The 13,419-nt window shown below is 46.7% G+C and overlaps 1 protein-coding gene across 5 annotated transcripts in view; it reads left to right on the plus strand.

Moving 5' to 3' along the window:
• Positions 1-11,824, plus strand: part of fasn (fatty acid synthase) — a 30,208-nt gene extending 18,384 nt beyond the window's left edge. For 3 of the 5 annotated variants that reach the window (XM_040018628.1, XM_040018633.1, XM_040018630.1), the window contains 19 exons: positions 30-194; positions 356-474; positions 937-1,091; positions 1,580-1,783; positions 1,902-2,052; positions 2,651-2,829; positions 2,966-3,085; positions 3,965-4,087; positions 4,247-4,470; positions 4,591-4,792; positions 4,895-5,046; positions 6,184-6,275; positions 6,361-6,755; positions 6,905-7,096; positions 7,260-7,469; positions 9,398-9,609; positions 9,740-9,838; positions 10,279-10,530; positions 10,656-11,824. In XM_040018628.1, the coding sequence (XP_039874562.1) occupies positions 30-194; positions 356-474; positions 937-1,091; positions 1,580-1,783; positions 1,902-2,052; positions 2,651-2,829; positions 2,966-3,085; positions 3,965-4,087; positions 4,247-4,470; positions 4,591-4,792; positions 4,895-5,046; positions 6,184-6,275; positions 6,361-6,755; positions 6,905-7,096; positions 7,260-7,469; positions 9,398-9,609; positions 9,740-9,838; positions 10,279-10,530; positions 10,656-10,793 (3,384 nt within the window). In that variant the 3' untranslated portion in view covers positions 10,794-11,824. The remainder of the gene's footprint in view (positions 1-29; positions 195-355; positions 475-936; positions 1,092-1,579; positions 1,784-1,901; positions 2,053-2,650; positions 2,830-2,965; positions 3,086-3,964; positions 4,088-4,246; positions 4,471-4,590; positions 4,793-4,894; positions 5,047-6,183; positions 6,276-6,360; positions 6,756-6,904; positions 7,097-7,259; positions 7,470-9,397; positions 9,610-9,739; positions 9,839-10,278; positions 10,531-10,655) is intronic. The other 2 variants (XM_040018629.1, XM_040018631.1) reach the window with 1 other exon arrangement.
• Positions 11,825-13,419: the final 1,595 nt, after the last annotated feature.

The following is a 13,419-nucleotide window of genomic DNA, read 5'->3' on the forward strand; positions in this document are numbered from 1 at the left end:
AGTTTTGATTATTCTGATCTTGTTGGAAGGCTGAGTGGCAGGAAGTGCTCTCAGAGGCTTCTCTTAACCTGGTGGCTGTCAGGAAGTCTTTCTACGGCTCCGCCCTCTTTCTGTGTCGCCGTCAGTCTGTGAGTAAACAGCCGGTTTTCCTGCCTGTGGACAGCAAAGACTATCAGTGGGTGGAAACGCTCAAGGTCAGTCCCACTTTCGTCTCTCTGTCTGTCGTTGTCCCCGAACACTCACAGCTCGCTCATCGGGCTCGTCTGATTGGCTGTTTTCTCTGTGTTATCATAAAGTATATATGAGAGAGATCTGAGCTGTTTAAAAGTCTAACTGTGGGGACTCTGCTCTGCAGCAGGAATTGATGTCAGAGTCCTCAGACCATCCAGTGTGGCTGACTGCTTCTCAGGCAGAGTGTGGGATTGTGGGAATGGTCAACTGTTTACGGCAAGAGCCTGGTGGCAACCGGATACGGTACGACATCGTTAACAACTCGTTGTTCTCACACTGCAGCTTTTATGTAGAAAGGATCACACCAGGACTTTCAGTCAGGATTTAGAGTGCATGTTAGCACTGCTGGGTCTTACTGATGATCACTAATGTGCCAGAGCACAGGTTTCTAATAGACTCAGCACGAGTGTAATCAGTGAGGCTTCCTCAGACGTTAACACTTCATTGTACAGTGGAAACATAGTGGATCCTTTCTGTTGCTTATATTTCTGTGTAAAGTCAAATGATAAGGATCAGTTTTTCCCACAGGCCTCAGAGGCTCAAACCTCTGAGCACTCGTTCTCTGCTTTCAGGCCAGCTAAAGTCTGTCACGCTCAGTCTGCCCTGGTTCAACACTTTGGGTTCACTGTTGTATTATTCATGTGTTACAGCAGGACAAACGTGTCTTTATGCCTGTTTGTGTTTCTTCTCTCGCTTTGCCACCAGCTGTGTGTTTGTGTCCAATCTAAACGAGTCTTCAGCAGCACCAGACCTCCAGCAGGACCACCAGTCCATCCAGTCAGTACTGCAGAAGGATCTGGTCATGAACGTGTTCAGGGACGGACGCTGGGGCACCTTCAGACACCAGCTCATCACTCATGGTTCGACTCGCACTCATACGTGTATTTAAGGAGGCGAATGAGCTGCAGATGGTCATGTGTCAGGATCCACTCATGTTTGGTCCAGGTCACTTTACATGTCTCGGCCTGCGCTCTAAACGTGTGGAGGACGCACTTCCTATGAATGACATCACAAACATAAAGAATAATAATGACGTTGTTATTTACACGTCATTCTTACAGTTCTGTTTCAAGACGCTGCAACACTCTGAGAGTTGAGATTCAGCTGCACTTTTACAAAAATGAACCCGTAAAATCTGCAAAACTGTAATTTTACATGGAACAAACAGTCGTCAGAATGACTTTTAATTGTAGAGCTGTGCTCTCTCACAAAGCTCTGTAAGGCGCCCCTGCTGCAGGTGTTTGAACCCAGCAGTGAGTTAGACAGTACTGCCTCGTTCCCTCTTGGTTCCCTCTTGGTTCCCTCTTGGTTCCCGCGCTCACTGAGGCTTGTCTGCTTGCTGTTTCAGATGTAAATGAAGCGCCGACCGAGGCCGCTTACGTCAACGTGCTGACACGCGGTGACCTGTCGTCTCTGCGCTGGATCGCGTCCCCGCTTCGCCACTTTGTGAGCAGCAGCCCTGCTGTGCAGCTGTGCCACGTCTACTACAGCTCGCTCAACTTCAGAGACATCATGCTGGCTACTGGCAAGCTGCCGCCTGACGCCATCCCAGGTAGTGTGTCTGTACACACCAAGTAATGCCACACTCTGCTGGGTCGTAGTGTGTGATGCTGTTGTTGAACATTCACAGTCACATGACAAACCTTTTCCATTTGTTATTTGTTGTAAAGGGGACCAGGCTTTAAAGCAGTGCATGCTGGGTATGGAGTTTTCTGGTCGCGACCCCAGCGGGCGTCGTGTGATGGGGCTGTTGCCTGCCAAAGGCCTGGCGACGGTCGTGGATGCTGACAGAAGGTTCCTCTGGGAGGTTCCCCACAGCTGGTCAGTGTGCGGAGAACTCTGAACGTTCTCAGCAGGTTTAACATGAACATTAAAATACAAGAAATCTTTTTTTTAATCATCAGCAGCCTCATAGAAGCTCACCTGATGCCAGTAGTTACTAGTTTAACTGGCAGTGGTCTGTTTGCACACATGAAGCTGTTTGTGCTGAAAGTTCAAACTAAACGCGTGATCAGAAACATTGTATCAACTCTGCAGATACACAGTAACAGCACGTCCTACACATCTGTAACACAAAGATCCTCTTTAGCTGAACCCTCACAGACACCTGCTGATATGGTGATGTGTGTGTGTGTGTGTGTGTGTGTGTGTGTGTGTGTGTGTGTGTGTGTGTGTGTGTTTTAGATAAAAGAATCACTGTATGAATGTGTGTGTGAATGAGCAGACAGGCGTTGTGTACGTACTCGATTATTAGGTGAGACCGTCTTCAGTGTCCAAGCCTGAAGGCGGAGCAATGACACAGGATTCATTTATTCATTAGTCTCATTCATGAAGCTGCTGCTGTGCAGTTTCTCCAGCATACAGCACAGTTACATCCTGCTACATGAACCACACACTTATTGTGTGTGTGTGTTTGCAGGACACTGGAGCAAGCAGCTTCTGTGCCAGTGGTTTATGCCACAGCGTATTACTCCCTGGTAGTGCGTGGCAGATTACGCCCTGGAGAGACCGTGCTCATCCACTCGGGGTCAGGAGGCGTGGGCCAGGCTGCCATCGCCATAGCGCTCAGTAAGAAGTGCAGAGTGTTCACTACAGTCGGTGAGTATGTAACACTCGCACACAGACTCACAGTAACAACTCTTATTATAGATTCTTTTAAAGCCTCTTGCTAATAAATTGTAATTATATCACATGTCTTTTTACCCCAACTTTGGGGGCGGGGCCTCTTGTCTAGGCTCAATGGAGAAGCGGACGTACCTGCAGAAGAGATTCCCTCAGCTATCAGCAGAGGCTTTCACCAACTCCAGAGATACTTCCTTTGAACGGCACATTCTGCTCCACACACAAGGCAAAGGTAGCTGCTCAGTGCTTCAGGGGACGATTGACATGACATCAGATATCTTGGATTAGCAGTCAGCAATCATTCCCTGTGCTCTGCTGCAGGGATGGAAGACCATTCTTCCAAACAATATTCCCTGAGTATTGATATACATTAGTATAAATGGCACTTACAGGTTACTCCAGCCTTTGAACACAGTCGTATTCCAAGAGCAGAGGAGCTGCTGTGAGTGGCTGATGAAAGCTGGGCCTGCTCGGGGCCCGGCTTGAGTAGGCAGGCGAGATATGTGAAGGCCAGAGGCAGTGCCCCCACCCGTCGGCTCCATCCAGGCTCTGCACTGCCTTATGGATTATACTCAAAGGATCAGAGGCTGGACTGTTTGAACAGAGAGCCGGTCCAGACTTCCTGTGTCGAGGTCCTGGATCCAGAGACGGACATTAAGTCCAGAATCTCTCGTCTTTCTTTCAGTAGTAATTTTCCCCGTCCGGTCACAGTGCTGCTGCTCAGGAGCTCTCACTGTAAACTCATTGGTGAAATGTGCATCGTGCACCGGTGCCAGTGTGTTTCCTCCCAGTGCTGCATCGATGACTGTGTGTGCTTCTGTGCGAGCACTGGTGCTGTTCGTCGTTGTCAGCTCCGCCTCCTCTAACATGTTTGATGTTTCCTCTGTGGGACTTTAAAGCCGGTGTGGAACACGGCACGTGTACTGCAGACACTTTGCTCCATGTTGAGGAACCCAAGAATGTCCTGGAACAAGACTTATGCACACAAAGCTTTAGCAGGTTTCTGAGTTTAACAAGTAACAGTTGTGTGAACTGAGTAATCCCCACTCAGTTATACTTCCATGTTATACATTGACTGTATGTGGTGTCGTGTTTGCTGCGTGTGTTTCAGGCGTGGATGTGGTGCTGAATTCTCTGGCCGAGGAGAAGCTGCAGGCCAGTGTTCGCTGCCTCGCTCGACACGCACGATTCCTGGAGATCGGCAAATATGACCTTTCCAACAACACTCCTCTGGGTCAGTGGATGTGGTGTTTATTGACAACAGGATAGATAAATATATAAACATGTTTTATTAGTTTTTCTAAGGTTCCTGCAGGTGTTAACCAGAGTTTTGTTGTCATAAATGATTCTTGAAGCCTTGACAAAAGCTGTCACGTTGCTGTGATTCCTTCAGGCATGGCGTTATTCCTCAAGAATGTGGCTTTCCATGGTATCCTGCTGGATGCTCTCTTTGAAGAGGGCAACCAAGAGTGGGAGGAGGTGTCCCAGTGTCTGCAGCAGGGCATTGTGGGAGGAGTAGTTCAGCCTCTGAGAACCACAGTGTTCGATAAGGACCAAGTGGAGCAAGCATTCAGATACATGGCTCAGGGCAAGCACATCGGCAAGGTCCTGGTTCAGGTGAGTGAGGTGTTTGTACTGGACCTGCCCATCCCTACATGCATGTGGTTGGTATGTTACTGTGACTGCAGAGTGGCTGGACTGCTGCTTATCTTCTGACCAGCTTTTCTTTTCTCACAGGTCCGTTGTGAGGAACAGGGAGCAGCTGTACAGGCTGCTTCCCCTCTGTCTCTGCCAGCTATCTGTCGCACCTTCTGCCACTCGTCCCACTCCTACATTATAACTGGGGGGCTCGGGGGGTTTGGTTTGGAGCTTGCTCAGTGGCTGGTGGAGAGGGGAGCCCGCAAACTGGTGCTGACTTCTAGATCAGGCGTGAGAAACGGTAATGCACGATGACACGGTGCTCCTACTGATGTGCACAGCCAAGTCCTGCATCAGTGCTGATGTGACTCATCTTACAGCTTCACTGTTGAACTGTCTTCAGGTTACCAGGCAAAGCGGGTGCAGGAGTGGCAGAATCAGGGTGTGGAGGTGTTTGTGTCCACCAGTGATGTCGGCACACTGAAAGGAACAGAGCACCTGATTGCTGAGGCCTGTGCCATGGGTGCAGTGGGTGGTGTCTTTCACCTAGCCATGGTCAGAGTCCCTTTAGTTATTTATATGTGTCACCTTGGAAAAATCATGTTTCACAGGTTTTATGGTCCTTCCTAAATTTGGACTACATATATGTGGTTCGTGCACTTTGGCTGCTGCAGCTGTCACTGAGCTGAGCCCTCCATACTTTTGCTCTTCAGTGTCACTAACTAACCGTGGGGGGGTAACTGCCCCTCCCAGAAACAAGCCGTGGATGTGTTAGAGGCAGCAGTGACTTTTTACAGCGAGCAGGGGAGAGTGCTACCTTTCATGTTTGTACCAGTGCTAGTACCTAACAGTAGCTTTCTTTCTTTACTTTTATTTTGAAACAGAGTTTTATTTTCTAAAGTAACTTCTCAGTCAAGACGGTTTGTTTACATTTACGACGTCGTCCACCTTCCAGCAGCCGCCTCACTCGCTGTCTAATGCTGACGTTGCTGTCAGTGTTTGGATCCTGCATTATTACTGCATTATTACTGCAAACTAGAATGATGGTCAGATCCCTTTGTTGGACTTCAATAGCTGCAGTGTCACATGACATGCAACGAAAACAAAAGCAAGAACGATGCTAACGATGTCGACTCAATTTTCTCAATTATCAGATGCTAACATTGGCTCCCTGTCCGCTTCAGAATTAATTTTAAAATTTTATTGTTGACTTACAAAGCCCTGAATGGACAGGCTCCCGGGTATCTGTCTGACCTCTTGCAGACTTATACCCCCCTTAGATCTCTTAGATCAAGTGATCTTTTGCTTTTAGCTGTACCAAGGTCGAGGCTGGTTCATAGAGGTGATCGAGCATTTGCAGTCGTAGCGCCTAAGCTGTGGAATAATTTACCCCTACACATCAGACAGGCTCCTACTGTCAATCTTTTTAAATCTTATCTTAAAACACATTTTTATTTACTGGCTTTTAATACAGCATGAGAGTTGTTTGTTAATTCATATTTGGTGTTTGCTTTTAATACTCTAAGTTGTTTTATTATGCATGTTGTATTCTTGTACAGCACTTTGGTCAACGCTCCTGTTGCAATTAAATGTGCTATATAAATAATTAAACTATTAAACTATTAACTAACAGCTAAACTACTGCCAGTTAACGTTTAAAGTGACCGTTTGTTGATGTTTGTTTGCATTCAGGTGTTGAAAGACGGTATGTTGGAGAATTTAACTCCTCAGCTTTATCTCGAAGTTAACAAACCTAAAAATGACGGCACCATCAACCTGGACAGGTAAGTGAGAAGAGTGGCTCCTCCCGCTGTGTGTCACTGGGCACCATCATGGGCTGATCTCTGGATGTTTCCATCCCCTCTCTAGAGTAACAAGGAAACTGTGTCCAGAGCTCAGACACTTTGTGGCCTTCTCTTCAGTCAGCTGTGGCCGTGGCAACGCTGGCCAAAGTAATTATGGCTACGCCAACTCTGCGATGGAGCGCGTGTGTGAGAAGCGCCGCTATGATGGCCTGCCTGGACTTGCAGTCCAGTGGGGTGCCATTGGTGATGTTGGGGTGGTTCTAGAGACCATGGGTGGGAATGACGTTGTGATCGGTGGCACCCTCCCGCAGCGCATGGCCTCCTGTCTGGAAGTGCTGGACTTCTTCCTGTGCCAGCAGCACCCGGTGGTGTCCAGCTTTGTGCTGGCGGAGAGGACGGTCGTAAAAAGTGAAGCAGGAAACCGGAAAGACTTGGTGGACGCTGTAGCTCACATTCTAGGTAAGCGTCAGGTTATACCAAACTAGCGTTCATAAAGGTGTTATATAAGAAAAGACCGCCGTCCTGAGTCGCTTTGGTGATCTTTGAGGTTACTTTGTATCACAGACATCGACTCATTTCTTCGTTGTTTTTAACTTCTTCTCAATCAGGTGTGCGGGATGTCAGCAGTCTGAATGCTGACACCTCATTGGCTGATTTGGGTCTGGACTCTTTGATGGGCGTTGAGGTTCGCCAGACTCTGGAACGCGACTATGACATCGTCATGGCCATGAGGGATATCCGCCAGCTCACCATTAACAAGTTGCGACAGCTGGCCAATAGCAAGCCAGAAGGGCAAAGCGGTATGAAGAGCTGCTTTTTAAATGCAGAAAGATCTTTGAAAAGGTTTCAGGTTGTAAAAAAGCACTTATGTATTTGTTTAAATCGAGCTGTTAAGACTCTTGTTAGTATGAAATGTGTTATCATGTGTACAAACATAACTGAGTACATCTCCACACACCACAGCTAAGAAGGACGGCGTTCGCTCTGTGTTGGAGTCTGATCTGACCAAGCTGATGGTCAGCCCCAGCAGCCCTACTGTGATGTCACTGAACAAGGTGAAGAGCCAGGACGGGCCGCTGTTCCTGGTACATCCCATCGAGGGCTCCATCGCAGCCTTTAAGACGCTTGCTTCTAAGCTCAGCGTGCCTTGCTACGGCTTGCAGTGCACCAAAGGTTTGTTATACTTTAAAGACAATGAAAATACCGAGTCCTGCACAACAGGCAGGAGCTACTGTGCACTTTGCATTTTGAAAGGAAATATGCAGAGTCGTTTATGAAACGTGTGCAGACTCAGGTGGATGCAGTCAGGAACAGTTTGTAGACTTCAGTCAGTATTTGGTGTGTCCGCCTTCCTCAGCACAGCCTCGACTCTGAGGAAGCTTTTTGTGATTGAAGTCAATCAAATCTAGAATCCTTCAGGACGTCCACAGCTCAGCAGGATCCCACACTGCCGGGTCCAGGTCCCGGTTCTGGGCTGATAGTGTTGCAGTGTGTCTGCGGATGGAAACGGACTCCATTATTGACGTCACTCATGGAATCAATTCCTTTATTGATTCTATTATTGATTCTTATCGGCTCCACTGTGAGAGAACAGTCAAACACATTCATTATGAATCAGTTATATGATGTCAAATGTTTGTGCATGTTGGAGGTGTGATCAGTGTTTGGGTCATGGCTGTACTCTGTTACATACTGCATTACTTTTTAGAAGTGTTCTATCTTAATTACTCCCAAGACAAAGTAATTAGTTACTTGTCTATTAGTTACTTGTTACAGTGCTTTCTTTGTGAAGCGCGCTGTCTCATGATTACATTTCACAATATAAACCTGCAGTCACACAAACACACTGTGTGTTTGTGCTGGTACCGTAGAAACATGATCAGAGGCGACAGCTCGACTGATCATCACCGCCTCTGTTACCTGCTGAAGCTCAGCTTCCTCATCGCTCTGAGCTCTAGCTTGGAGCTAGCATGCTGTCTGTCCAGGCGCAGTTTGCACTTTAGCACTCGCGTCCTTTTGTGCAATAAACATAAAAGTAATATTCATATCCAGCTTTAGACTGCGCCACTACAATTCGTCCTGATTGTAGCACAAGTGGAACCAATAAGCAGGATTCATTGGCAAGCAGACAACCAGTTCCAAGGAGTTGAACTACTGGGAAGAACCAGTGCGATGCATTTTGTGGTACGCGTCGTGGTAGCTCCTGCTAGGATTTAGGACAGACCTGAGGCTGATGAGAAGGATCTGGGTGTTGCAGGGCCGTCCTGGCTGACACGGCGCTGCGTGAAGCTCTGGGATGCTGCCTCTGGACTGGCACACTGGGGTGGTGGTTCCCCTGTTTAAAGACCTAGACCTGAGCGTGTGCTCCAACTGTCACACTCCTCAGCCTCCTCTATGCCAGGGTGTGTCTGTCAGTCAGGCCTCTGATTCAGGAGGAAGCAGTTTGTGTCCTGGTCATGATCACTGGAGCAGCTTGTTATCCTCTCGACTGCAGGGTCTGTGGGAGTTTGCACAACCAGTCTACATGTGGTTTGTGAGGCTTCCTACTTTTGTAGGATCTTCATCTTACAGTACAAAGAGCCTTTGCTGCAGCTGTTGTTGTTTTTTGGCGCCTCATGGATAACTTTTCATGTCGTTTGACTTTCAGGCTCGTTGGTGTTGCTGAGCTGTGTGCATCGTCTGTGTGGGTTTGTCAGCATAATGGGGCTCATATTAAAATGACTTTACAGTCACAGAGAAAAACTTTAAAATACAAAATCAACACTTTGAACCATCGTCATCAAATGATGAGTGTGCGTCCTCACCAGGTGTCACAATCATGTGTATCAAAACGTGTGTAACTGTTAAACAGCAAAATGTGTTAAAGCTGAAAGTCTGACTGTTCAAAGGTGAAACTACAAACACTTGTACATGTACAGCTCCCTCCATAATGGCCTGAGGAAAATCAAAGACCTGATGTGATTTCATGTTTTCTTTGTTTCACAGTCACAGTTTAAAAGTTTGTGGTTCTGTTCTCAGACCTTTGTCACTCACATGTTGTGCATCAGCTGTTTATGTCACTGTGCAGCCAAACTAACTCCCCTCATGTGTTTCCTTTGCAGCTGCTCCTCTGGATAGCATTGAGTCCCTGGCTGCCTACTACGTGAGCTGCGTCAGGCAGGTGCAGCCGGACGGCCCGTACAGAGTCGCTGGATATTCTTTTGGTGCCTGTGTAGCATTTGAAATGTGCTCTCAGCTGCAGACCCAGAATCAGCCTGTGGAGTTCCTGTTTCTCTTTGATGGCTCACATTCATATGTGGCGGCGTACACACAGGTCAGAGAAACACTCGCGTATCTTTATTTCATGTATATGCTGTATAGCGTGTGTGATGTTGGTTTTGAAGGATGAGCTCTGGTCACATGATCTGCATGTGAACAGGTTTAACTGTGTTTTTGATTTGCAGAGCTACAGAGCCAAGCTAACACCCGGCAACGAGTCTGAGGCTGAGACTGAAGCCTTGTGTGCCTTCATCCAGCAGTTCACTGGCATTGAATACAACAAGGTATACTGTCTCTGACCCACAGGTTCACACACAAGTATTCCTTTATGTGGCATCAGCGTTAAAGGCCACACAACCTGAGCTTTTGCCTCACGGCGCCTGTAAGGTAAAAATGGTGACTGTAACACAGTCTGGAGCTGCTGTTCCAGCACAGTCTGTGTGTGGTGCAGGTTTGACTCAACAATGATGTGATGTTTGGAGCTGTTATGGAGACTAAAGTAAAACATGCGGTTAAATCAAAGCTTCGTACAGTTTCTCACTGAAAGCTGACATTTGTAACTCCTGAATATCAAAACATCTTCATTTTGCATTTTCATATACATAAGATCTGTGATGTTCATTAATTATGTGTCACTTACTTTTCTGAAAACAATAATATCTCCGCGAGCACGCGGTAATGTTTGCTATGAACTTACAGTCGTCTCCATGGTTATTTCCTACAGCTTCTGGAGACTCTGCTCCCGCTGTCAGACCTGAATGCACGCGTCAGTGTGGCCGTGGACCTAATCACCTCCGCTCACAAGGACATCGACCGAGACTCACTGCACTTTGCAGCCTCCGCCTTCTACTACAAGCTAAAGGCTGCTGATGCATATGTACCTACTGCAAAATACCACGGCAGCGTGAAGCTGCTGCGCGCCGAAACCAGCAGCGAATATGAGCAAAACCTGGGAGCTGACTATAAGCTCAGCGAGGTAACGATGCACATTTACATCAGTCTGTAGTACTTATCTTCACTGTGCGTGTGTGTGCGTGTTTTTCTATAAACTCTCAGTCTGAGCCTTCCAATGTTCAAACTGTGTACTGCGTCTTTCTTCAGGTCTGTGATGGCGAGGTGTCGGTCCACGTCATCGAGGGAGATCACCGCACTTTCCTAGAAGGCGCAGGGGCGGAGTCTATCAAGAACATCATTCATAACTCGCTGGCTGAGCGAGCTGTCAAACCAAGGGAGGGTTAAACATCCACCGTCTCTTCACCCTAATTCCTCAAACTAGACTGTAAATGTGTCGTTATAGGAAGTCTTTGCACTGCTTATGTTTACACGCTACTGTTATCCTAATATCCCAAATGTTAATGGTTAGTGAACCAGTCGACATCCCATCATCTCACAGCTCCATCGATTCCAACTGCAAGTTTTGTTTTTTGTTGCCATATGTTGTTGTTTGCAGAAGTTCATCCCACAACAAAATAACGTGGTTAAAAAATGAATGTAACAAAGTAACAAACACTGACACATTGATTGAATCCTGAATTACATAACATCACTTAAATTGGTGTTTCTGCTCATGCAGACATCAGTAGACAGGCAAACGCGCTGCGACCAGCCTGATGAGCGACTGTGGAGGGCTGACCCTGCAGCTGTGTTTCTGCACACTAACTACTCGTAACACAAGTTGGAGGCATTTCTTTATTTTGTGACATTTGTTTACTTTTCAGTCATGTGACCACACAGTCATCAGTTACTGTGGCAACCAGCAAATGTTTACGTTGTCAATAAGTTAACAAATTAAGTGTTTCATAAACTGTGTTTTAACAATGACACTCGTGTTACTGTAATTTACAGACCAGTTATTTCACTAATTCAGAAGAAAAACTGCTTCTCTTCATGATGGACTGTATCAAACACACGCTGTTGTTCTGACAGACGCCTGTGACAGAGGCGTCGCTAAGGACCAAATGTGTCTCTTCAGAGGTTAATCAGAGATGTGAATGATCACTGTACCAGTGAGATCATATTTACTGATGTAACCTCTGAGAAACTGTTTCCTTTTAAAGGCTTTGGTCCAGAGATCTAAAACCTCAGCAAATAATCCAAACCTGAGTACAACAGCTGGCCTGAGACCTGTGATTGGGTCAGTGAAGGAAGCTGCTGATTGGAGATGAATGTGCTGAGGAGTCACAGTACGATGGACGTGACAATAAAGGCCTCTGTGTTTTATTGTAATATTTCTGTTATGTTTTGTAGGACTAATAAAGGCCTCAACAGTCGCTCAGTGTTTTCCTTCATTGTAACGAGCCTGTCCCGTTGGATCTATGATTCCTGTGCTTTTGTTGTCGTTACTATTTCTGATCATTTATCTTGGAAATATAGTTTTTGGGTTTTGTTTTTTAGAGGATGGGTCAGTTTATCAGGGACTGAAACACAAATCCTGTTGGCCCAGAAAATTCTTAGTCGCGGTTGACATGGCGCCACCCGACCGTTTAGTTCAGATCATTAAAGTAACGACTGGTTCTATATGACACTTTTCTACATGCAACAAAGGTGGTGATGGAAGGAGGAGAACAAACTTTTTTGTCTGTATTCAATAGCACAATGAAGAGCAGACAGCAAAGCAGGGAGGGAGAAATAAAGGGCCTCAGGTCAGAGTTGAACCCGGCCGGCATTTACCCCATGACCAGGTGACGTGGTCACCCGCTCGACCCTTACGCACAGCAGTATTTCACTTCAGCTGCCAGGAGTGTGGGTCGAGCATGCAGACTGAACTGTAGCTGCATGTTAGAAAGCCGAGTTTATGAATGAAGGCTAGAACAAATGTCCCGGCTGAAGGAGGAGGGGCTGCAGAGGTGTATAAACACAGGTGGGCGGGGCAGGGCTAGTGTGCAGGATGACTCAGTGACCTACACTGACCCGTGTTGGTGAACATTTTGTTAAAGTTAAATGTTTTCAAGCTGATAAGTAAATTATCCAGTGAGCTAAGTTGAGCGGACCGACGTGCAGTAAGGTTTTCATGCTCTTCACTAACAGCTGATCGCTGAGAATATATCAACAGTAATAATGTCCTGTAATTCCCACGGCTCTGTATGTGTCACACCTGCGTATACTTCCCACCTGCGTATGCTTCCCCATCACATTCATCACCTGTTGCTCTGGTGTCTCTGATTGGAGCACGCAGGTGTGTGGAGCAGAGTGAAATCACACACCTAATGCTGTTTGATTCAACCTGGATCTTAGAAGTTTTGATTAATATCAGTGTCAAACATGAACTAACTCTTTGTCCCCTTCAACATTATTAGGGCCCGAGCACCGAGAGTGCGAAGGCCCTATTGTATCTGCTCCGTTTCTTATTATTAGGGCCCGAGCACTGACAGTGCGAAGGCCCTATTGTATCTGCTCTGTTTATTATTAGGGCCCGAGCACCGAGAGTGCGAAGGCCCTATTGTATCTGCTCCGTTTCTTATTATTATTATTAGGGCCCGAGCACTGACAGTGCGAAGGCCCTATTGTATCTGCTCTGTTTATTATTAGGGCCCGAGCACTCAAAATGCGAAGGCCCTATTGTATCTGCTCTGTTTATTATTATTATTATTATTATTATTATTATTATTATTAGGGCCCGAGCACTGACAGTGCGAAGGCCCTATTGTATCTGCTCTGTTTATTAGGGCCCGAGCACCGAGAGTGCGAAGGCCCTATTGTATCTGCTCTGTTTATTAGGGCCCGAGCACTGACAGTGCGAAGGCCCTATTGTAATTGCTCTGTTTATTATTATTATTATTAGGGCCCGAGCACTGATAGTGCGAAGGCCCTATTGTAATTGCTCTGTTTATTATTATTATTATTATTATTATTAGGGCCCGAGCAC

Source organism: Simochromis diagramma, unplaced genomic scaffold, assembly GCF_900408965.1.
Source record: "Simochromis diagramma unplaced genomic scaffold, fSimDia1.1 OVJJ01000699.1, whole genome shotgun sequence".
Lineage (NCBI taxonomy): Eukaryota > Metazoa > Chordata > Actinopteri > Cichliformes > Cichlidae > Simochromis > Simochromis diagramma.